The sequence below is a fragment of the Camelus bactrianus genome, chromosome 29 (assembly GCF_048773025.1).
Source record: "Camelus bactrianus isolate YW-2024 breed Bactrian camel chromosome 29, ASM4877302v1, whole genome shotgun sequence".
Taxonomy (NCBI): domain Eukaryota; kingdom Metazoa; phylum Chordata; class Mammalia; order Artiodactyla; family Camelidae; genus Camelus; species Camelus bactrianus.
Genome location: NC_133567.1, coordinates 10941505 through 10964004, shown reverse-complemented (window position 1 = coordinate 10964004; position 22500 = coordinate 10941505). Strand labels below are relative to the sequence as shown.

Genomic DNA, 22500 nt, shown 5'->3' with positions numbered 1-22500 from the left:
AAAATGCTACGCAATACACGTGGATTAGTGTGCTTTTAACATGTAATTGTCCCTGTAGGAGTTAAACTCGTCATGGATTTAGACATCAGAGAGATTGGTAGTCAGACTTTAACTCATTCTTTTTTTCTACCTCTTTATCATCTACAAGCAACTTATTTCTGTTGATTCACCTGTCATTACACATAAACAGAAGCCAGATACAGGGGTGATTCAAGGAGATAGGGAAGGTTAGGATCGTGGGGGAGCTCGTGGGGTTGAAAATCACTGCTACAGATGCACCACAAATTCTCTCTCTGAGGAGTTCCTAGATCTGACCAGTCTTAGGAGCCAACTGCATAGGCCTGGTTCCGTTCTCAATACTCCATACATATAAATGGTGGTGATTAAATTAGAGCTAAAATCTAACTACAGGAATTAAGTGAGGGTAGTGGCTCAAGAGTATAACAGTAACATGGAAAGGGAACTTCTGCCTTTCCGAGCAACTTCCACTTGTAAATGAAATCTCAAGTTTCACCTAACAAAACAGATTGTAGTAGCAAAATTTGACAGGAGAGAATCAAAAAGACTTGTGTCTTCTGTGTATTTCTAGAAGTTGATGAAAAACTGTGAGAGTCAGAGGTTTTGAGATAATGGTGGAAGAAATAGTGGAGTATAAATACCCTAAATGTTAGTTAAGTTCTCCCTCGCTTTATAGATGAGGAAACAGAAGTTCAGAGAGTTTAGAAAACTGAGAATCATAGAATCTATGAGCCGAGTGTAATGTAAAAACTTTTATTAAATCCCTATACCTAAAACCCAAAGGGTGGCAAAGCCAAATCCCGAACTTGGCATCCTTCACTGTTACTGCAGTCCAGTACCAGTCAGCAGTTTTCTTGGTCTTGTTGTTTTCTTCTGCTTCAAAAATTGTTAAGTATATTGATCAGGACATCTTTTTTGCACCTAAGTAGATGCCAGTTACCTGATTTTATCTTTTTCCTCAGAGCCAGATAATAAAATCTTCATACCCCTCTTTCTGTGGCCTGCTTGTGTGTGAGGGTGGGAAATCACTGAGAGGCTGGATAAGGGAAAGAGGTGGTGCCGTGCTGAGATGTTACAACCATCCTAGAGTATTAGGGCCACTGTTTCCTTGTTAACTCGGGATGCCACTCAGGCAGGGGTCGTACCTCTCTTCTAGTCTCCTAGCCCGCATTTGGGTTATTTCCCTAATATTTTCATTGTGGAAGATTTGTACCTGCTCTCTTCCCTTTCATAGGTTTTTCACACATCCTGACTCCTAGTTCAGGGTGTTTTTTAATTTTCATTTTTGGAGTGAAATTGATATAATATAAAATTAACCATTTTGAAGTAAACAATTAGTGGTATTTAGTACATTCACAGTGCTGTGTAACCACTGCCTCTATGTAATTCCAAAACATTTTCAACATCCCAAAATATAACCCTGTATCCATTAAGCAGTTACTCCACATCCCCTCCGTTTCCCCGGCCCCTGGCTGTCACCTGGGACGCTTTTTGTTTCTATGGATTTACCTATTCTGGGTATTTCATCTAAGTGGAGTCATACATTATGTGACCTTTTGTGTCTGACTTCTTAGGACTACTTTTAGTTAGTGCTAATTGGTGGTGTTTGCTGTTTTATCCTAAAACATCAAAATAGCATTCCTAAATGTCTTATATTTTAATGGTAATAGTGTTTGTTGTTTCAGATGTAGCCAGTGAAAAACAAAGAAGACTTCTCTATAACTTAGAAATGGAACAGATGGCCAAGACAGCTAAAGCCCTCATGGAGGCCGTGAGCCACGTTCAGGCACCTTTCACGAGTGCAACACATTTGGAGCATGTGCGACCCATGTTTAAGGTAAGAGTTGCTAGTAACTTTTGGTTGCGGCATATTCATTTATATATATTGCTGTTCAGCATATTTTTAGTTTGAGAAAATGAAGTGATATAGTCCATTAGCGTAGACCCAGAAGCGAAAGCTGTATTACTTAGGAGATAGCAAATAAAAATTTTTTTATTGTGCCGTACAGCAGAAATTAACACTTTGTAACCGACTGCTTCAATTAAAAAAAAAAAGAAATAGTTTAAATAAGTCAGAAGGCTTGAACTAGAAGTTAGGTACTGTGGCTTATGTACCTTTGTTTAGAAATTATACGCTTTTACTTCTAAACTTTGTCACGTTACAAGCAAAGCTTTGGGTAGTTCTGTATTCCTTAATACTAACAACTTTTTAGATCTTTAAAAAAATCCCAATTGTCATTTCTGTATCACACTGGTATAAACATTTTTCATCTGTATGGTTATATGTATATATCGCTTTCCTTCATTTTGACTTATAAAAAGCAGCAAATACTCTTGTATGAGATACTCCAAAGTTATACACACACATGCACACACCAGTATATACACATATGTTTTGATATTAGGATTTTCACTAATTAAAGGCAACTCTTTTTGTTTTATATTACAATTTCACTAGGTATTCATTCAGTTTTGATAAAACTTAGTGTCTGTTAGCTTTCACAGTCTATAATAAAGATGTGTTTTATTGAACTATATTTTAAAAATATTGTCCAACTAGGAGCCAGAGATATCACTGGTTAAATACTTGACTACAAAAAATAATAATAGTAATAAAGCTAAATGATGTCCAGGGAACAGTCTTAAAGAAAAGAGAGTGATGTAACTGTTACAAGTAGAAAATGGCTAAAGGAATTTTCTTGGAAATAAAAAATCTTTGAAATACTGCAAGGGACAAAGCTTGCAGAGAGAGATGAATTCTGCAGTCGGGGGTAAAATTAATATAATTTATGAGTATTGACTATTCCCATTTTTTATTACTGTGAATAATTTATAGTTGTGGTGCTTAAAATATGCCTAGTGTGCTCTCCTGAATTTATAATCTTGCTCTCCCACTTACTTAAGCCCAGGCAGCATTAGATAGTTTCTCCTTTGTCTGAGAAATCTTTCCAAATAACTATGCCAAGGAACTCATTGCTTTTTTTCAGAACTTCTTAAATCATTTATTGTCTGAAAGCTTTGAGAAAAGTTAATGTAGTATTATCATAAAGTTTAATTATAATTTGGTGTTTGTAATACATTTCAAATTTTAATTTATCTAGTTGGCTTGGACACCTTTTCTGGCTGCGTTCAGTGTGGGTCTACAAGATTGTGATGATACTGAAGTAGCCTCTCTTTGCCTGGAAGGTATAAGATGTGCAATCAGAATTGCATGCATTTTCAGCATTCAGGTAACAAGGAATTTTACCTTTGTAGCCAGTCTGGAAAACATAAATTACTTATGTCATTACTGTAGTTTAAGTTATTTCTTGTGTTGCAGTTATTAAAAACTAATTTCAAGTTTATAATGAAATTTAAATGAGTATTAATGTTTAAGTTTCCAAAAAGCCATAACAGAAAGGGTGGTTCTTTATTGATGTGTCAAAAATTTGTCATAACTTTGGTTTGCAATTTTTTCTTTATAGAATATTAGGTATGTACAGTGTTTCCAAGAATTTCAATTCCTACATGGTAATTTGAGTATCTTATTTAAATATGGTACATGTTCATATTTATTGAATCATATCTTTTATATTTTATGTATTTATATATATTACTTTATAACTTTACCTAAGCCTAAGAACAAGTTTTTTTAAATTTTTTAATTGCAGTTTAATTTCTTTATTAATTTTTTTATGGGAAAAGGTAATTAGGTTTATTTGTTTATGTATCTTTAATGGAGGTACTGGGAATCGAACCCAGGACCTCGTGCTTATACTAAGCATGAGCTCTACTGCTGAGCTAGATCCTCCCCCTAGAACAAATTATTTTTTAGAGATCAAGTATCTAGAACATAATTTTCATGGACAGTCCCTTCTAGTAATTTATATGCTTTATGTGATAATAAATTTTAGCCACTGCTTGCTTGCTTACTTTTTAAAACCCATTTCACATTTAATTATGAATGTTAACAGCTTAAAAAGCACAGTATAGCTGTAGAGAAAAAATGAGCACATTTATAAATCAGGTTTCTGCTAGTCCACACAGTCACTTGAAACATGAGTGCTCAATGGGTGTTTTTTTACTAAATGAATTATTGTCACTAAAATCTCATTTTGATTTGATACCTCCATTGCCTTTCAGTTTTGCAAATTCATCCTTTTCTGCTTTGTTTATCACCTTAAAATTTAAGAAACTATAGTTTGAGGTATTGTATGTGATTCATGACTTGTAAGTTAAAAACTTGCTGAATAGATAAACAGTGTGTCATTAGGAATTAGAGATCACTGTGTTGTGTTTACAACTATGTTAGTATACTTTTCTCTTCTTCATAGCTGGAAAGAGATGCGTATGTCCAGGCGCTAGCAAGATTTACCTTACTTACAGTGAGTTCTGGGATTACTGAAATGAAACAGAAGAACATTGACACAATCAAAACACTTATCACAGTGGCTCATACAGATGGCAATTATTTAGGAAATTCATGGCATGAGGTATAAGCACTTCCTTTATTTTCAACTTTGCAATTTGGTTTATTATGAGCTAATGCTAAATACTCTGCCACTGACGTGCTTACGTGTTTGGGGGAGGAAATTAATTGAATACATTCAGGGTAAGTATATTTAGCTTTTTATAATGGTTTATAATGTAGCCTATGTTTAAATCGTGGCTTCATACAGGTAAATATTTTTGCAAATGTTTTTAACATGGAATTAAACTTTTCCTTTTTGTAATTAAGATTCTGAAGTGCATCAGTCAGTTGGAGCTTGCACAACTTATAGGAACTGGAGTGAAACCTCGATACATTTCTGGAACGGTACGAGGCAGAGAAGGATCTCTTACTGGAACAAAAGATCAGGCTCCTGATGAATTTGTGGGTCTAGGGCTAGGTGAGAATATCTAAAATTATTTTTATAAAATATCAAATTGTTTTTAACTTGCTCAGTATAAGTAACTCTTTTGGAGCAGTGAAATAGAATTAGAGGAATATGATAAAATGCTCTGTGGCTAATCTTATGAGGGGAAAGTGGGATAACACTGGAGAGAACCTAGTCTTTTTTGCCTGGTCTAGTTTGCAACATTAAATGACCCTTAGTCTTAATCTCATAGTTGGGGGTGAGAGAAGGGTGCAGTTTAAAATTACCTGCTTTTACATAAAAAAGAATGAAATATTGCTATTTGCAGCAACATGGATGGACCTAGAGAATATTACACTTAATGCAATAAGTCAAACAAAGACAAATATTATATGATATCACTGATATGTGGAATCTAAAAAATAATACAAATGAATCTGTGTACAAAACAAACAGACTCACAGACATAGAAAACAAATTTATGGTTACCTAAGGGGAGAGGGATAGGGGAGAGATAAATTAGAAGTATGGGATTAACGTACAAACTACTATATATAAAATAGATGGATAAGCAACAAGGATTTACTGTATAGCACAGGAAACTATATTCAGTATTTGTAGTAACTTATAATGGAAAATAATTGAAAAAATATATATATTAAAATTTACCTGCTTTTAAGACTAAGCAGATAACTTAAATGAGTGAAGGCTTGTGTAAGATGATAAATAGTTGGGCAACTGGAGAAGGCATTCACACTCAGAGTTTTAAAAGACACTGTGTATCACAACCAAACTCCTCCGCCAGTGTGGAAAGCTTCCCGTGGGTGTCTGTGAACTCAGTGTGGCCAGGAGCTTCCAGATTTAACACAGGAGAGCAGAGGAAAATATTAGCAAAATTAGATACAGAAGAGCGAAAGACAATGTATTTTTAGTCATAAATGGAAAGAGTTCTACTAGGGGAAAAGCAAAGTTTAGATTGTCTCTGACTCTGAGTGCTGTACTTCTGGCTTTGAATTCTTCTGTATTTCTTCCTAATGTGTGAAAGTTACTTTTCTTTTCTGAGCTTCAGGTTCCTCTTTTGCAAACTAATGGTAATATCTACTTACAGAGTTGTTAGGATTAGGTAAAAATACATATACGTGGACTTAGTACAGTGGTTGGTATATTAATGGTTTTTGGATTATTCTCTATTCATCTTCCCTTCCACTTCTAACCGAGAAACCTAGAGATGTGTCTTAAAGAGAATGGGAAGGAATTCACCTGAGACCTAAGAATGTTACCATTTACCTTTCAAGACTTTGACTTGTAACATTATACTTCTGGACATTTTCTGTCTTTATCATTTAGTGATTTCTCTGTTGCTTGCAGTAAAAGTTCTTAGGAAATTCAGCAGAATTTCAAGCCTGAAAAATGATCCATAGGGAAAGAAGTAAAGATGAGGACCATGTTGTGGCTTCAGGTTAGACTGGGAACAGTTGTGATTCCCAGTGTGGGTTCCCAGTGGTGATCCAGCTGTGGCAGCCAGCAGTGCAGTCTGTACCTCACTTGTATCTTAGAAACTGTGGTTCTGGGAGGTCCAGGTGTAGACCTCATAACTTGATGACTTATGTAACCTGGAAGTCTGACTCAGACATTAGAACTATAATTGTTCCAGAAGGTAGCATGAGATACAGATGAAAAATATTTACAGACCAGTGAAATGAATGTGCATTGATTGAGTAGCTTTTGAAAGGTTTTTCAGCCTTTGAAAGCTTTTTTTTTTGGCCAAGGGAGTAGAGGAAAGCCCAAATAAAGACAGGTGAAATTGCCAGGGCTCGATTTTGGCAAGTAACGGAAGTAGGTTATACTGAAAATAAAATCCCAGTGGAATATTTTATCTTTTATAAGTGTGAGTGGAAAAGAGAGAAATAATCTTTGCTGATAATATTTATTGGTATACTTGAAAATGAATTAAAATTAATTTGATCACTGTGCTGTTGTGCTACTTGAGTTGCAAGAATATGAGATGACCTGCCTTCTCCCTTCAGGAAAAGGGAATTTATATTAAAATATACACACTTGGAATCTGGAAATGAAATAAAAATTTCAGCCTTCCAGGCCTTTCAGGCAGCCAGCCACTTCTTCCACCTGTCTCTCAGGCACTATCTAGGCTTTCTCTTATGTCACATACTTCTCTTTTTGGCCCCCTCCTTTCTCCCCGCACTCCCAAGTGATCATTTTGAGTCGACATCCTAGAGAGAGCAGTCTGTTGGCGTGGCCCCTGTTGGGCAGAGCCCACCTTTCGGGCTCTCTCATTGGTTACCAGCTGTGGCAGATGTCCCCTCGTCCATCTGCTCCCTGTCACCTGCTCAGATGCTTTCTTCAGGACTGAAGTTCAGGGCTGTAGTCAGAGCTGAAGCTGGAAGAGGGTGTGGTATAGACGATTGAACTGGTGTGGTCTGTATATCCTCCTTTGTTAACAGCATCCATGAGTATATGTTTATCTGACTTTGTTACTGATATGATTCAAGTCTGTACGTGAACTTTTTGGAAACATGAAACCTGTAGTTATTAAGAATATATAGCATATGATTATTAGATTTGAATTATATGCATACTGTTCTTTTATAGTATATACTAAAGTTTAAAATTTCAGTTGCTTGGTCATGTAAATCTTAAGTGAATATCACAACACCTACGTCTTTGTTCTTACTTAACCTAAATATTTGTGCTTTTGAGTAATTTCTTTGGTAAAACTGAAACTGTTAGCCTACTATGTACATTGTGATACCGATATTTCAAAGATTTCACATATTTATGAAATAGTTTCTTTGGATTGTTAGATATTTTAAATATTCTTTGATTTTGATGAATAGGTTTATTATTAATGATTACAGATTATTATATTTAAATATAAAACGTATAGAAAACTCCATAGGAAAGACATTTATTTGATACACAAAGGAAGTTGTGTGATGACTGGCATGATTTTTTCTCACAGATTTTTCTTCCTTAAACTCCTGTAACGTGCTGCACACTTCACGTGTTGCTTGACACTGTGCCCTGCCAGCCCGGTTGTCTGCACTTATTTCAGACTTCCATCCTTATTCCCTGTGTTACAGAAGTAGACTCTTCGTTTGTCTCCATGGCTCCAATAGCTCTTCCTATTACACTGTGTTCCACAGATATTACCAGAATTATTTTTCAGAAAATAGATTGGATCATGTTATCTTCTAAAAGGTCTTAATGGTCCCCTGTTTTCAAAAGTAGTACATTCTACATGACGGTCCAGGTTCTGCACATTCTGTTTCTAGTCTGTGTTTCCGGCTTCATCTCCTGCTACCCTTCTCTCTCTCCTTCCTGGTCCCCTGCCAGAATCTTCCATTATGGCCACACCCAGGTGTGGTAAAACGGGACACCCCCATGCATACTTCCATTACTGTATATGTGCTGCTCTGTCTACCTGAATTGCTTTTTCTTTTTTCCTTTCCCACATAATTCTCCTTCTAGGCCCAGTTTGAATTAATATTTCATCATATGTGAAGCCTTTACGTGAGCTGACACCACCATTCTCCCTTCCTGAATCGAAATTTGTTCCATTTAGCAGCACTTGTGTTACATGTAATTCATTTCAGCCACAAAGTAATCATTATATTGTATTAAAGTTGTTTGTAATCCTGGTGAATTATTAACTCTGTGAAGACAGGGATCACATGTTGTTCACATTGTTCAGTTCCCTAGAATAGAATTTGAATTCAGCTGGGGAAGAAAGCGACAGGGAGAGCAGTCAGGAAACTTGTTTTCATAATCTGGGCCTGAACTTATAAGGGTCTAAACTGAGTAGGAATGAAAATGAATGAATGATATGAGAAACAAGTCAAAAGAAAGATTTCACGATAGTGGAGGAAGAGAATGATATCAAAGATGACTGTAAGGTCAAGAGTTTGAAAACTGGGGAAATTGTTGTTCTGCTAACACATGGAACCAGTGCTGGGTCAAAAGATAAAAGATTCTTTTGAAAAAGAGGATATACAGCATACAGATAGAATTTCCAGTAAATGTTGTGAACAGGGGACTGGAGATTAAGTGACAAGGCAGGTCTAATTATATGGAATTGGGAATCCTCCTAAGTAGGTATCTTTGGAACTGGGGTGAGTGCTGTGTGTTTCTTAAACATTGGGGGAGATTATGCCTAATGTCAGTAATTTTGTGATCAGAATTCTCAGTGGCCCTAATTTGTGTGATCTTTCCAAACGCAGTTTGTGTCTCTTAACTGTGTCTGTATACCACTTAGTATAGCTCAGTAAGCACGTTTGGCTCTGATAAAGGTCACTGATGCCGAAAGGATTGTTCACCCAAAGCTTTATTCCTTTCATTAGGAAAATAACTGATTTTAGAAATGTGTTTTAATACTGTAAGTGTATTCTTCCACTGGATTATTTTCAAACTGAAATGATTCTCTTTTATGTGTGCTAGTTGGAGGAAATGTGGATTGGAAGCAGATAGCAAGTATTCAGGAATCCATTGGAGAAACCAGTTCTCAAAGTGTTGTTGTTGCTGTGGATAGGTAAGGTATTTGTTTTATTCCCTTTTCAGATGAGTACTCTTTCAGTTCTGTAGATACCTTGCTCATCAGTAAATAGAAAAAAATTATTGCCAAAATATCTTTCCTTAAGTAATATAAGACTACATTGTGATGTACCGTGATTTCAATGATGAAGTAGCTATACTTTGCTTTTTAAATCACAGAATATAGGAAGGAGATAACAGTATGAAAATTTAAGTGACAGTAGATGTTAATGAGCATTAGGGAAATGGTAACCTTGATTACTGTGAGAAAGAACACAATTTTTTTCCTTTATTTTAAAAAAATTTCCTTTATAGAAAATATCCTCTCCTTATTATCCCTTTTTGAAAATGGAATGTAATTCGTCGTTCTGAGTGTATGATACAGGAGGACTGTGCTATGGGTGAAATGAGGGGTTTGCTGGTAATTCTTACACGTTTCTTTGAGAAGGATTTTGGAATTTGTATATTATACCCATTATCAGGCATTCATCTTTAGTTTGTTTTCTAAAAGAAAAATCTATATACTGTGGTTTATTTTACTAGGGAATATTTAGTTTATTCTAGATTTTAATTCTCAGTGTGTAAAGCAATAGCTAGTGTTTTTTGAAGATCAGCTTTTTCCAGATGAATGCCCAGATAATTAAAGCTTAACATTTTACAGCAATGCCGTTTAATTTTTTTTTTTACCACTTCTGATAGAAAATTTCAAAAACATATGTAATCTTTTCCTGATGCCTAGAGACTGGTGCTGATACATTATTTTACTCTGCTTTAGATGAAACTTTGTGCTCTAAGTATAGGCAGAACTAGGGTTCACTGGCTGCTGCCTCTGGAAATACTCCTTGAAACTTTTTCATTGAAAAGAATTTTAATGTCCAGTTGATTTCTTCTCCTTTTTTGTTTTTAGGGGAAGGAGGTCATTTGCTTTTTTCTCACAAAGTTTGGAAAAAGATTGTGTATCATCTTATACCTACTATATAACTCAAAGACTTAACATGTGCTTGGCACCTTTCAGAGTGCTTCCCATGTGTTGCTTCATTTAATCCTTTCAGTAGCCCCATGAGATAAGTAGTAGTGTCCTCAGTTTACAGATGAGGAACCTGAGAAGGGAATTAGACACTTGCACGTTCGCACAGCCAGGCAAATCTTGTCTTGATTACTGCGATAACCCTTTCATCAGTAGAGAATGCAGAGGAGTAGGGCCAGGATGCACACGCAGGCAGCGTGTCTCTGAGTGCGCACTCTGACTTCTCTGCCTCTCTGCCTGCGTGTGCAGCTCCAGAGCAGTGTAACGTCTGTCCTGCTCCTATGGTAGATTTTTTCCACATGATCTTCTAGCCATCCAGAAAATCATTTTCACTGTCATTATGAGAATCTATTCAGGCAAGAGTCAACATTTGACTTATTATTTCTATAATACACTTTACATGACCATACCCAGTTCTAATGTATCTAACTGTTGACTGTCCCAGGGAGACATGTCACTCACTTGAACAAATGACATGCCTCTCCGTTTTAAGAAAATATGCTATTTCTAAGGAGCCTTAGGACAAATTCTGCTGGTACTTCATTGTCTCAAACTCATTGTCACCAAATACTTATACAAACATAAATCCAATGTCCAATTTTATACAAAACCTCAATATTTAAATTTCACCTTAAAGTGATAGCATCAAAAATTACATCTTTGATCTATTATATGATTATATTATTCTTGCGTGGTGCATATCACTTTCTCATTAAACTTCTGAATTCCTTTCTGAGCATCTGAGTTTATTTTCACTTGCAATACTCTGATTCTAGTCCCTAAGCTAACTCAGTGAGGTAACCCTGGTATTCGGGACAGTGGTAAGAACATTGTCAGGCGTCATCCTCGTGAGTTCTGCACTTGTCCAGTAAAAAAAGGTCATTTCTCTCTCCCTGTTCTGAATAATCTGTTACGGCAAGTATAGGAACTAAACATGAAAAATTAAAATAATAACTTTGTTTATTTTTGTAGCTTCTGTTTCTTAATAGAAAAAAAATTCATGGTTCCATTAAAAGCTTTAAGATGGTAAATTTTTAAAATTATCTCCACTTTGGTATTAGAAATTCTGTACTATTAGAATTTAGGAGAATATAGGGCACTTTAACCTGAAGTACCTGATCCTCTAGGATTTGCTATGGTAGCATTTTCTAGACATTGTTAAACTAGATCAGTTTCGTATGTATTATTAAACTCTGCAGCAGTAGATTTTGTCCAGGACTGACTTACCTCTGAAAGTTAAAAACCAGTAATTAGCAGCGTAGTTCTTGTTTTTGTTATTGGTTTGTAAGCACACCAGATCTAGCTTCATACTGACCCATCGCACACTTTGGAGCACTCTGTCACCTGTCAGAAAATACGTATAGCTCCTTCCCAACTGTGTTTGCTCATGCATACCTTCCAGTTGGCTCTAAGAAATGTTACCTCTGTTATTTCACTAGGAAGCCTTTTTGCATATACGGTAATTTAGTCTGCTTGTGTGTTGCATACAGTTCAAAGTTTATTTGATCCCAAACCTGCAGTTTTTATCTTTTTTTTTTTTTTTCATTGTTGCATTGCTATCATGTGGATGAATCAGTAATGTAGTGGTTTTTTTTTTCCCTACTCGTACTTTTCCTTTTCAGGGCATGTCTTTTAATATTAACACACAAGATCCTCGTGCTTCTGTCCTCTGCTTGTCGTACAGGGCATGTAGAACCCATGTCATAGACTGATTTTTATGAAACACAGCTCTCTCCTCCTGCCTTAGTGCATTAAGGCTTAACTCTAAATGCCTCCACAGAATGCCGTGCTCCACCCACGCTTTTCTTTAGTGGAGCATTACTAGAAATAGAGTGACCCTCAGAGGCTACCAAAGTGAGTAGGAATTTGAATGCCCTTTCCCAGGATGCATGTTCCCCCTACCTTCCACCGTCACCTGGGTCTGCAGACCCCGTCTGTTTGCTGATGATCCTCTGTCCTTGCTGCCTTCGTTCTCCACCAGCTCACCCACCGCCTTTAGAGGGTTCCACCCTGTTTCCCCGGAGTTGCATATAATCCCCATCTCTGCTTCTGTTCTCACTCCTCTGCTCTTTGCCACTTGCTTCCTTCTCTGTTATTTTTTTTTAAAGGTCTTTTTTGTTTCTTTTGTTCCTTTTCCTGTTGTCTCCTGTACTATGTAGTTTGACACTCTTTGTGGTATAGTTTTTTTATAACCATTGCCTTCCATGAGAATACCTCTTTTGAGAAACAGCTTACAACATTCATAATACATAATCTAGTGAGTCTCATTTTTATTCATGAGAGGTTTGCAGACTTGTATGTCTTTAATTTCTGGATCCAGTCTAACCACTGGGTTGAATGGGACCCTATTACTCTTATTCCACGCCCTGCCCCCCCCCCCCCCGATTGTATGGTCAGCTAGATTTCTGAATTGCTGTCCTATTCTACACACAAGAGCAATATAGAAAATCTGAAGATACCCTTTAGCGAGAGGTCAGATTCTGAGTTACTGCCTTGTCAGTTTTTAAGCTGTTTTTTCCTACCTTGTTTTTGTTACTCATTGCAGGTCATATAGACATTCAAGGGCATTGAGGTCGAAAAATCATGATACACTCAGAACATTTAGACTGAGGTAGTAAGAAAAAACTAGGGTAAATTTTAAATGTTTAAATTATGTTTTGCTCAGGTAAGTGTGAGACAGTGTAGTAAAGCAGTTGACAAGAGTGGACTCTGGTGTTGGCCTGTCCTGGTTTGAATCTTGCCTCTAGCATTTACTAGTCCTGCGACTTTCAGAAAGTTGTTAAATATCTTCGTGCCTCAGTTTCTATGTTTATAAAATTGGGAGTATAATACTGCATACTTCTGAGGGTGTTCGTGATTACTGTATGATGTTATATAGAGAGCACTTAGGATAGTACCCACCCTGTGATTGGCGGTATCTGTTACTGTTACTATGATTACTTTTATTTCTAAGTTTAATATGTGACCTGCTCCTGCCTTTAAGGTTTCCTTTTTATCATACAACTCCTATGATGTACATTTTAAATTGAGGAGTGTCAGTTCATCCTGAAAGTCACGTCAAACCCTTGGTTACAAACACAGAACATGGATAAAAATGCAGACTTGAAAATAAGAGGACCACTATGTTTATGCGGAAATCTTTTATGAAACTTTGAAACACAAGAAAAGAGCTCAGTGAAGAAGGCAGGGCAAAGCTGGACAGCACAGCTTAACTCTGAACATTTGACTACCCTAAGAAAAGTGGTTTAGCCACTTGTTGGTTAAACTGTTGGAGGCTATTTGCAACGTTTTGTTAATTGCTTGTAATTTAACATAAATGAGTTGTTAAATCAAACGTACATTGTTAAAATAAGGTAGAATTTTACATTTTAAGAACATGCTTAAAGCTAGTGAATACTCAGGAAAATTGAAAAATCTACTCGTGTGTATGCTAATTATTAGTTTTACAAATTAATATTTTTCTTGTTCTTAGATTCTTATAAGATACCTATCCTAGTGTTTTTAAATTTATTGATACAATTACAGCAATGTATTTGTACTCTAATATACTGTTGATTGCAAAGGAGGGATGGAGAAACATCCAGCTACACTTGTTACTAAACTATATGATAAAAAATCATTTCATCTGATTTTTTTTGTTCCTTTAAAAAAGATAAAAGTAGCTAGTACCCCAATCCCCTTTCTTTTGAATTGATGTATCTGAATTGAGACTTTATAAATTATGTTTGAGACTTTTGAATTATGTTTTTTGGTTTTTTTTAGAATATTTACAGGGTCCACAAGGTTAGATGGCAATGCTATTGGTAAGTAGGTACATTTACTCCACTTATAAATTAACTTATTGGCTAAAAGACTTGAAAGTTAAGGTTAAAAAATGTTAATCTGTTTATATTATAGTGGATTTTGTCCGTTGGCTCTGTGCTGTGTCTATGGATGAATTACTTTCCACTACACACCCAAGAATGTTTAGTCTACAAAAAATAGTAGAAATATCGTATTACAACATGGGAAGAATAAGATTGCAGTGGTCTCGAATTTGGGAAGTTATTGGAGATCATTTTAATAAGGTATTTGAATAATTATAGGATTTGCTTAATTTGTAATATTTTTTGTTGTTTAAAATTTTCTTATCATAATCTAAGACCTTTTCACTTTCCAAACAATTTTTTATTACATTTTTGTGATTAAATTTAGAAAACCCTTTGAGTCCTGTTTTTTCTTTTAGAAAGGATTACTCTAGGTTTTAAGAATTTAGTTAAAATTTGTTCTTCCTGTTGAGAAATATTGTTAGCACACTTAATGCCTTATGGAGAATCTTTGGATTTACCTGTCTATGCTGTTAATTTAATATTTTTCTAAAACAAAAATAAAGACGTATACTTTCACTGCTGACATTAGCACCCTATATTTCTGTTGCCATTGCAGGTTGGCTGTAATCCTAATGAAGATGTAGCTATTTTTGCAGTAGACTCCTTGAGGCAGTTGTCAATGAAGTTCTTAGAGAAAGGGGAGCTTGCTAATTTCAGATTCCAGAAGGATTTCTTAAGACCTTTTGAACATATAATGAAACGGAACAGGTATTATATCTGTTGAATTGCTTAAAATCAGAAAAGTACCATATTATTTTCCACAGCAGCGGGACTAACAGAAGAAAGGGAAAAAAAAAACTGATGAGTTTTATCCAAGCAATTATATTAATATTTTAGGTCTCCAACAATTCGAGATATGGTTGTACGGTGTATAGCACAGATGGTTAATTCTCAAGCGGCTAACATCCGGTCCGGGTGGAAGAACATTTTTTCTGTATTTCATCTAGCCGCATCCGATCAAGATGAAAGCATAGTTGAACTTGCGTTCCAAACAACGGGGCATATTGTCAGTGAGTATTCTCTTAGCTCTGTTCAAGCTAAAAAGACAAACTTTAATGTGTTCAGAAGATAATTTAAGTATACAATTATGGGCCTGTCATGGGCTGTAAGTTTACCAAGTTTTGCCTACAGAAGCAGAGTAAATAATGATATAGTATTATCATTATTATAATATAGTTAACATTGAATGTTTACTATTTTGCAAGCACTGTAAGCCCTTTGCATGTATTTTCTTCAATCTTCATAAGACCTCTGTGAGATAAATAGATTTATTATCCCTACCCCTGTTTTCTTTTTTTCTTTATAGATTAGGAAACTCAGGCCCATTGAGGTTAAGTAATTTGTCTAAGGGCACAAAACTAGTGAGTGATGGAGTTGAGATGCAAAGCCAGAGAGTCTTAAGGCACATAGGCTTTGTTTTTGGTAGGCTGCAGTGCACAGCCTCTTTTGACTTTAAGGGAGAATGAGATACTAAGAATGTAAATTAAGCTTATCTAGATTATGATGACCATCATCATCATTCACACCAAGAATAATGAAATCATCATAGTTGTCATTTATTGAGTGCTTGCTTGAATTAAGTATTGTGCTAAGCACTTTACTTACATTTTATTTAGTGCTTACAACTATCCATTGGTATTTCATCCCCATTTTATAGATTAAGAAACTCAGATACAGAAAGATTGAGTGTAATTTTGTATAGTCACTCAATAACCATTGATTTTGGTAACTACTGTATACCACTCTGTTAGAAGCTGGGCTTCTAACAGAGTTTCCCTGTTTCCACTGCTCAAGGCAGTCAAGTAAGTGGTCAAGACAGACTTTTAGGCCCATGTCTGGTGGACATCAAAACCATAACCTAAGAAGGTTATTTCTAGGTTTAAGATCTGTTACAACTAGAGGTTGGTGTGTGGGGTGCAAATAAGAATAATTGGAAAATGATCATTTTTTGTTATGTTGTTCTCTCTTATAGCCCTTGTGTTTGAAAAACACTTTCCAGCAACCATTGATTCTTTCCAGGATGCAGTGAAGTGTTTGTCTGAATTTGCATGCAATGCGGCTTTCCCAGACACAAGTATGGAAGCAATTCGACTTATTCGCCATTGTGCAAAATATGTGTCTGATAGACCTCAGGTATAGCATCATTTAGTGACAAAATTTTACTGAACATTTATTTCCAGTCTGAAATCTAAGTTTATTTGGAAATTGAGAGTATATGAAGCATTTATTTTTCAGTTAACCTCAGAATTATTTGAGCTTGATTCTGAGTTACGGTTACATTTGTTGAAGATATCAGGTATTTTTCTGAGTGTTTCACTTCTATTAACTTGTTTAATTTTCCATAATAGCTTTCTAGGATAAGATGTGTTGTAGTCCCATATAGATAAGGAATCTGAGGCACAAAGAAGTTAAAAAAATATGCCCCTGGGATGGTAAAGGAGACCTAGGATTTGAACTCAAGCCTGTGTTTTTAGCCATTACCTTAATGTACTGTGTCTTACCTATCGTGCTCTGCATACGGAAGTTCTCTGTGGGAGGGTGTGGGCTTAAGCACTGAAGTGAAAGGTTGAATCGGCAGCCGGGCTGCCAGCTTTAACCTGCGTGTCTGAATCTGTCTTTGTAACTGTCACGAGGAGAAGTGATGCTTCATAGATCTTTACTGCATCCTGACATGGACCTTTGGGTGCTTAATACCTCTTACATCTGCTCATGTGATCGTCACGCCTCCCAGTGTGCTTGGGGTGGCTGCGTGGTGTCATCTCACTTAAATGATAAATGTGGAAACCTGAATAATGCAGAAAGCTGGTGACGGAGTTGCAGCTAAAACCAGCTTTTGAATTCTGTCCATGACCTGCAGGCAGTTGTAGTCTCCACCTTTATACAAGTTGTTTATCAGATTGCTCACTTTTGATTTGTAAAGCATTTAAACATTTTTTTAGGAGAAAATAATATGCTTAATGTATAGGTGTTACGTTTTGCCTTTGATAAACCTGCCTTTCTTCTTGAAGGCTTTCAAGGAGTACACAAGTGACGACATGAATGTGGCACCTGAAGACAGGGTGTGGGTGAGAGGATGGTTCCCAATTCTCTTTGAGTTATCTTGTATCATCAATAGATGCAAATTAGATGTAAGAACCAGGTAACAATCAGTATTTGTAATTAAAATTCTAAAAGGCTTATTTTGATGTTAATCAAATTAACTTATGTGAACACAAGTTCAGTTTTATCAAATGAGGTAATTATTAGGCAGATTTTAAAATAAATTGAGCAACAATAAAAATGGAAATAAATTACTTTTCCTTAAAATATGATTATGGCCTACTTTGAGTTTTAGATTCTTTGTTAATTTACACATTCTGTCTTTTCATACATCTGTTTCCAATCAGAAATTGAAGCTAGTGGCAAAATTTATTTTATTTCCTGATGAATGATAAAAATTTCCAAATGCATGTCTTTGGTGTATTTTAGGCAAAGAACTATTTCTCTTTAAAGACTGTCCAGTAACAGTTTTGAATAACTTAGGCCTATTCAAAAGGAATTTAACTCTCTCAAAAGTACATTCTCAATAAAAGAACTGTATGAATATATAGTCCATTTGTAAAGAAACTATTATGAATGTAATGTAATCGGACAAGTGCTCAGCCCACACTTCTTATAAGAACTTGTTATATGAACTTTTTACAGTCCATATCAATCCAATAGTATAGTTTTTCTCACCCTGTATTTTTGACCGCCAGATTGAAGTGACCAACTTGTGTGTCTTGGTATCTGTCAGCAGTGCTTGGCATGAGTTCAGTATTGTGTAAAACAAAATCCCTCTTTTATATATTCCCGCCTCCTTTTTAGTCCTTTGGACAGTTAGATTTATTGGATTTTTTTTAAGTCAGAAAGAATACAGACTTGTAACAAATCAGTGATAGAATGTAATTAAAGAATGAATCTCTCCTTCCTCCCCTTATGTCAGAAGCACACTCATCCCCAGCCAAGGTTAAGTTTGTTTTATATCCTAAGAAATTTTTCATTTTTATAGTATCATTTGTTACAACAAATTTTTATGAAATAGAAAATAATCTAAAATAGGACTCAAACCTTAGGAACTTGTCATAGAATTTAGTAATCACAAGAACATATGACTGACTTCCTTTCCTTTCCTTTCCTTTCCTTCCCTCCCCTTCCCTTTCCTTTCCTTTCCTTTCCTCCCCTCCCCTCCCCTCCCCTCCCCTCCCCTCCCCTCCCCTCCCCTCCCCTCCCCTCCCCTCCCCTCCCCTCCCCTCCCCTCCCCTCCCCTTCCCTTCCCCTCCCCTTCCCTTCCCTTCCCCTCCCCTTCCCTTCCCTCCCCTTCCCTTTCCTTCCCTTATGAGAGCGGGCAGGCTTAGGTGAAAGGCTCTAACATTTTATTTTGCATTTAGGCATTGAGAAATTTTTGTTGGTGGACCTTTTAGGAACTTTGATAGAATTCAAGACAGCCGCCAATTGATGTAACTCTAAATTATTTAGATTTCCAACTTTCAAATGTCCAGCCACTTCAGTAGAGCAACTGCCATGTCATAACTGAAAAGTCTTGTAAACTCAACACCCTCTCCCTGCCCTTGTTTATTTATAGAAATCGGTTAGACTCAGGACCTATCTGCTCTCTTAGTCTCTTAGCCTGTCCTTGTCTGGGACCACGCTACGTTGCTTCTCACCATACCCTGTGTTCCAGATTATGGATGAGTTGTGAAAGAGAGGAGAAAATATGTGTTCTAGTTGATAAAAAAGAGAGAAAATATGAGTAAACTTTGTCCAGTGATGGCTTTTTCTTATCTCGTTCCAGGATTTGGAAGGGCAGTTATTTGGATTACATTTTAAAATGCAACACTGTGATTTATGTAACACGCTAATTACAAAGTGCTTCCATGTGTATTCTCATTTCAGTCTCTCAAAATTCTGTAGATTTAGAGTTAAATAATTAACCCGGAGAAACTTTGTTCCAGCTTACTTCCATCAGACTTTTGGAAATACAAATCTTTCCTAAGTGGAAGGGTACCTATAGTTTACTAGAAGAGATTAATGTGTAGAGAAAAGATCAAGCTTTTTAATGAAGACTTTATTCAAGAAAGATAGTAAGAAATCAGGAAGGCAATTTTGAGTTTTAGTTTTAATACTTACTCAGAAGAAATGAATGGAATACTCTTCATTCAACGAATACTTCACTATGTATTGAGCTGCTCTGTGCCTGGGATACAGCAGGAAACAGGCACCCTGCCCACATGATATCCCCCCCCCCCCCGCATATAATATCCTTTAGTTTGAGGATATTATATGAACAATTAGAGTGTTGGCTAAAAATTCATATAGCTCTTTGAAAAAGTTTTTCCAAAATCTAATTTTAATTTGTTCTTAGACTAATGTCAGTATATTTTCTTCCACAAAATTAATATTCACCCAAATGATGATCTTCCTCAGTCTGTAATTTCATTTACAATTTTAAAATGCTGGAATGATGGGATGGGAGTGGAAGAAAAAGAAAAGAAAAAAATCTTTAAGACGAAGGCCTTTGGAGTTTTTCCCTAAATGATGCACCCTAAGGAGGCCTGTTTCAAAGCTTAAATCTCTAAAGCTCACGAAGCTGTTGAAAGCAAAGCTTAAAGCTGGTTGTTGAACTTTGTGTTCAGTAGTTTTGTGAACTATAAAAACTATTTTAGGAGGGGGATTTTGATGTGATATGCTTTTTTAACTTTTTTTTTTTTTTATCATTTTAGGGGTTTAACAGTAATGTTTGAAATAATGAAAACTTATGGCCACACTTATGAAAAACACTGGTGGCAAGATTTATTTAGAATTGTTTTCAGAATCTTTGACAACATGAAATTGCCAGAACAGCAGACAGAGGTAAGAGAATATGAAATTTTCATGTAACACTCAAGTCAAAAGGCTCTCTTTTTCTAATACATTTTAGTATTTCAAATTAAATGTAGAGAACAGGAAAAAAAAATACTAGAAGGTTTTTCTTTAAGGCATTAGAATATAGTACGTCTTTATAAACAATACGATTTGGGGGTAGAACTGAGTTAATGAATTGGGTTTTTGCTTTTGTTGTTTTTAATTGAACTTCCAGTATCTTCCTCATTTTAATATTGTCACAACTAAAACATCAGTAGCTTTCCTTCGTATTCATAGTGACTTCTTATTCTGAGTTAATAAAGAACGCATGGTAAGTTTTATTTGTTTGTGTCAGTGTCTTTCACTGCACACAGTGATAGGTACTCATTTCAGTCCGTGTGGGGAGGGAACAGCAGGTCTTCGTGTTTCGGCCCATGTAGTGGAGTAAGTGCAGATTTAAGGCCTCACTGACCTGCACAAAACTGCTTTAGACCTACAGGTAGACGCTTAAAATGTCTTAGTAAGTAGACATGTCTATGCACTGGCACAAAACCATATATAAAAATCATCAATTCAGATTAATCATTTATGTATTTGAGAAAAATAAAGAAACTGCTTACACCAGTTTCATTTTAAACCTATGCTAACCCCGCTTGGGTAAGTTCCTATTATTTCCTTCCTGTTTTTCTTTTATGTTCTGTCGTGTTCTGGAGCACGGCCAGTTGTTATTAGTGCCCCTTGTTTGAAAAATCGTAACATTAATAGCAAGACAAAGCAGTAGTGGTTTTTTCCCTCTTAAGTGGTTATTTTTTATGATTAAAACAAAAAGTACAGAAAGTAGTTGAATCATTTTATACATAGATGGTTATGGGATAATGAAGAGAAATAGATACCAGATTGATACGAAGTCTCTGAGATGAATGTAATATTCTGGAGGGAATTAAGTGCTCTGAAAGGAACACAGACAGGCTTATGTTTTAAGTATGCAACATATTTCTTTTCTAATTCTAGTAGTTGATGAATGGTCTGACCTTCGTTTAATGACTGTTTCCCCTGTAGAAGGCTGAGTGGATGACAACAACTTGTAACCACGCGCTTTACGCGATCTGTGATGTGTTCACCCAGTATTTAGAAGTACTCAGTGATGTACTTTTGGATGACATTTTTTCCCAGCTCTACTGGTGTGTGCAGCAAGGTAGGTCTCTACTAGATAAGTGACACAAAGTGTTAAATGTGACCCTGGTAATACACAAATGAATTGCTGTTTTCTTTTCTAGACAATGAGCAGTTAGCACGATCTGGTACAAACTGCTTAGAGAACGTTGTTATTCTGAATGGTGAAAAATTTACCCTAGAAATCTGGGACAAAACTTGCAACTGCACCCTGGACATCTTCAAAACCACGATCCCACATGCGTAAGACTATTTTATACAACTTGATGTTTGTATATTGAATGATGGATATAAAAGGTTTGATAGTACCTAGTGATTTCTCATAATGGAAATCCTTTTTAAAATATCTCAGTGTTCCATGAATTTGTATTTATTTCATAAAACTCCTATAAACCATAACAGATACATGAATTAAATTTTTTGTAAACCAAAACCTTTAGTCTGAGCATCCAAAATTTGGGTCATAATGAAGTGATTTTATCAGATTTTATTCATACAGTTTAAACCGAACAGTGGTTCTGAATTGGAAAAAAAACCTCAGCATTTAGTTTAGTTCTGTAAATTTAATAATCTAAGGAAAATTTATTTGTAAATGTTGTATTTTACAGTTAATTGTCATCTTTTTCTAAGGGATAAGTTTGTAATTGAGTTGTAGGGGAATTTTTACTGAGGGGAAGGTAAGACGTAGCCTCGCTGAGTGACTGTTGATGGCACCTGGGTTGTTTGTAGGACAACTTGAACTTACTTCCCAGCTCATGTCATTTCAAAGTATGCTGGATGTGGCATGCTTCCCACTCTGATTGGTGTGACTTTGGTGTTTTAAAGGCTCTTGACCTGGCGTCCCTCTTCAGGAGAAACTGCTCCCCCACCTCCATCTCCTGTGAGTGAAAAACAGTTGGTAAGTTTTAATAAATAAAGCATATTTTAAATTAGTTAACTGTCTGTGGTAAATAATTTTACCATGGAGTAAATTCTTGTATATGAGCCCAACTCTTCTAAAAAGGGGGCATAAAATATAGATGGTGTGAGATATGGAATAAAATGATTTCAAGAGTGCAAGACGCAGGTACCGGGTTACATACTGATTCACATACCAGGCTCAAGATATTATTGAATTTTATTTTATTTAAACTTTCCATTTTGATATAATTTCACCTTAAAGTTACAA

At 35.9% G+C, this 22500-nt stretch overlaps 1 protein-coding gene across 2 annotated transcripts in view; it reads left to right on the top strand.

Moving 5' to 3' along the window:
• The window catches only part of ARFGEF1 (ARF guanine nucleotide exchange factor 1), a 98894-nt gene that overhangs the window by 63345 nt on the left and 13049 nt on the right, over positions 1 to 22500 (top strand). For both annotated transcript variants that reach the window (XM_074355084.1, XM_074355085.1), the window contains exons 19-33: positions 1704 to 1855; positions 3120 to 3248; positions 4332 to 4490; positions 4736 to 4886; positions 9309 to 9399; positions 14191 to 14231; positions 14326 to 14495; positions 14854 to 15005; positions 15135 to 15307; positions 16270 to 16430; positions 17306 to 17436; positions 20039 to 20168; positions 21219 to 21354; positions 21437 to 21575; positions 22158 to 22230. In XM_074355084.1, coding sequence (XP_074211185.1) covers positions 1704 to 1855; positions 3120 to 3248; positions 4332 to 4490; positions 4736 to 4886; positions 9309 to 9399; positions 14191 to 14231; positions 14326 to 14495; positions 14854 to 15005; positions 15135 to 15307; positions 16270 to 16430; positions 17306 to 17436; positions 20039 to 20168; positions 21219 to 21354; positions 21437 to 21575; positions 22158 to 22230 — 1988 coding nt within the window. The remainder of the gene's footprint in view (positions 1 to 1703; positions 1856 to 3119; positions 3249 to 4331; positions 4491 to 4735; positions 4887 to 9308; positions 9400 to 14190; positions 14232 to 14325; positions 14496 to 14853; positions 15006 to 15134; positions 15308 to 16269; positions 16431 to 17305; positions 17437 to 20038; positions 20169 to 21218; positions 21355 to 21436; positions 21576 to 22157; positions 22231 to 22500) is intronic.